At 52.0% G+C, this 1,664-nt stretch overlaps 1 protein-coding gene across 1 annotated transcript in view; it reads left to right on the top strand.

Annotated features, from left to right (window-relative positions):
• Positions 1 to 1,664, top strand: part of Tmprss2 (transmembrane serine protease 2) — a 38,432-nt gene that overhangs the window by 32,793 nt on the left and 3,975 nt on the right. Inside the window, exon 7 of the mRNA XM_029470324.1 lies at positions 1,167 to 1,335. Coding sequence (XP_029326184.1) covers positions 1,167 to 1,335 — 169 coding nt within the window. The remainder of the gene's footprint in view (positions 1 to 1,166; positions 1,336 to 1,664) is intronic.

Genomic DNA, 1,664 nt, shown 5'->3' with positions numbered 1-1,664 from the left:
CATAGTTTTCAGAGGAGAGTCTGACATCAAGCATGCCTGCATGCACTCTACCTCCTTCGGGAGCTTGCTTAGGAGAAAACTGGGGTCTCTCTCTCTCTCTCTCTCTCTCTCTCTCTCTCTCTCTCTCTCTCTCTGTTTGTGTGTGTGTGTGTTTGTGTGTGTGCTTGTGTGTATGCGTGAATTACTCATGGACCCCACACTAGATAAATATAGATGTCCAGCCTAGGCCCGGGACTTGAACCCGACGCTTTAGCAAAGGAGCTCTGAATCTCCTTAAGGCCCCCTTATTGCACAGCTAGGAGAGCACTGTTGTTAGCCCCTTTGTCTACATGTGCTTCATGGATTCTCACAGTCACTCACAGAGGTGTAGCTGGCACTTAGAGGATGCAATACAGAAGTCCTGCCCCATACTGTGCTGAGATGCATCAGGCCTGCTCATCTAGTACCCCAACACCAGCCACCAGCCTGGGGGCCTTCCAGCACCTCAGGACATCTCCATCTACTTCTTATATTACCTTGGCTTTTCTCAACTGAAAACTTGACCCACAGGTGTGAAGTTTCAAGAGCTCCATCTTCAGGCCGGCAGGAACTGTTCACCCTGAAGTAGATCTCATCCCTGCTCAGCAAAGAACCTCTGTGTCTTATTTCCTGGGGGGTGGGAGGGTGGGGGAGGGTCAGCTTTCATCTACCCCGATTGCCCCTCACTTACCTACTGAGTCACCTCACACACACTCACCTCTTGACTCCCNTTTATAACACCTGCTAAAACCCNCACTTGCCTCCTCCCTCACTCTCAGCCTGATCTACTACTCTCTTCTTTGCTCAGAAGTCTGGGGGTTGGGGTGCTGAGTGTGTCAGTCTCCATGAGGAGCCTGTTACTCAGGGCTTTTTTAATCCTGTCAGAGATCTGATGGACTCAGGTAGCAATAAGAATTAGCTTCTGTTCCAGCCAGGGAAGGAGTGGCCCCTTGGGGACCTAGGTGACCATCTACTTGCCACTTGCTTATTCAAACTCCTAATAATAAGAAAACAGAGGCAGCAATGGCCCCACTGCCTGGTGAGGCCAGAGAAAAGCAGCTAGCTGGAGCACACATGATTGGCTTTGTGCTGGCCCTGGTGTCTTCTGTTCTGTTGACTGACACCTGACTTATGCTTCTCACCCTCAGAATGCGGGGTTCGCTCAGTGAAACGCCAGAGCAGGATTGTGGGTGGATTGAATGCCTCACCAGGAGACTGGCCCTGGCAGGTCAGCCTGCACGTCCAAGGCGTCCACGTCTGCGGAGGCTCCATCATCACCCCCGAGTGGATTGTGACAGCCGCCCACTGTGTGGAAGAGTATGTCTACATTCTGTGAAGTCTAGGGTAGTAGAGTGGACTCATGTGGCCCAGACTTTTGGGTTTGGAGTGTGGCTCTGCCACCATGTGATCCACACCAAGCTGTGTGGCAGCTCCCATGTCCTGCTGGGGTGACAGTGCTGCTGTGTGGGGGACATGTGCGCTACAGGTGCACAGCCTCATCCACTCATTACACAAATGTTCCCGTGTTATCTNCTGCCTGCTGCTGCATCCCAGCCTGGGGTAGGGATGATCAGCATCACTGTGACTAGATATGCTTCATCTATGAGTTCTGAGAGCTCCTGCTCTATCAGTCTCATTTTTCCTGG

This window comes from Mus caroli, chromosome 16 (assembly GCF_900094665.2).
Source record: "Mus caroli chromosome 16, CAROLI_EIJ_v1.1, whole genome shotgun sequence".
Taxonomy (NCBI): Eukaryota; Metazoa; Chordata; class Mammalia; order Rodentia; family Muridae; genus Mus; species Mus caroli.
Note: the sequence above shows the minus strand (reverse complement) of the source record. Positions and strands in the feature narration are given on the sequence as shown.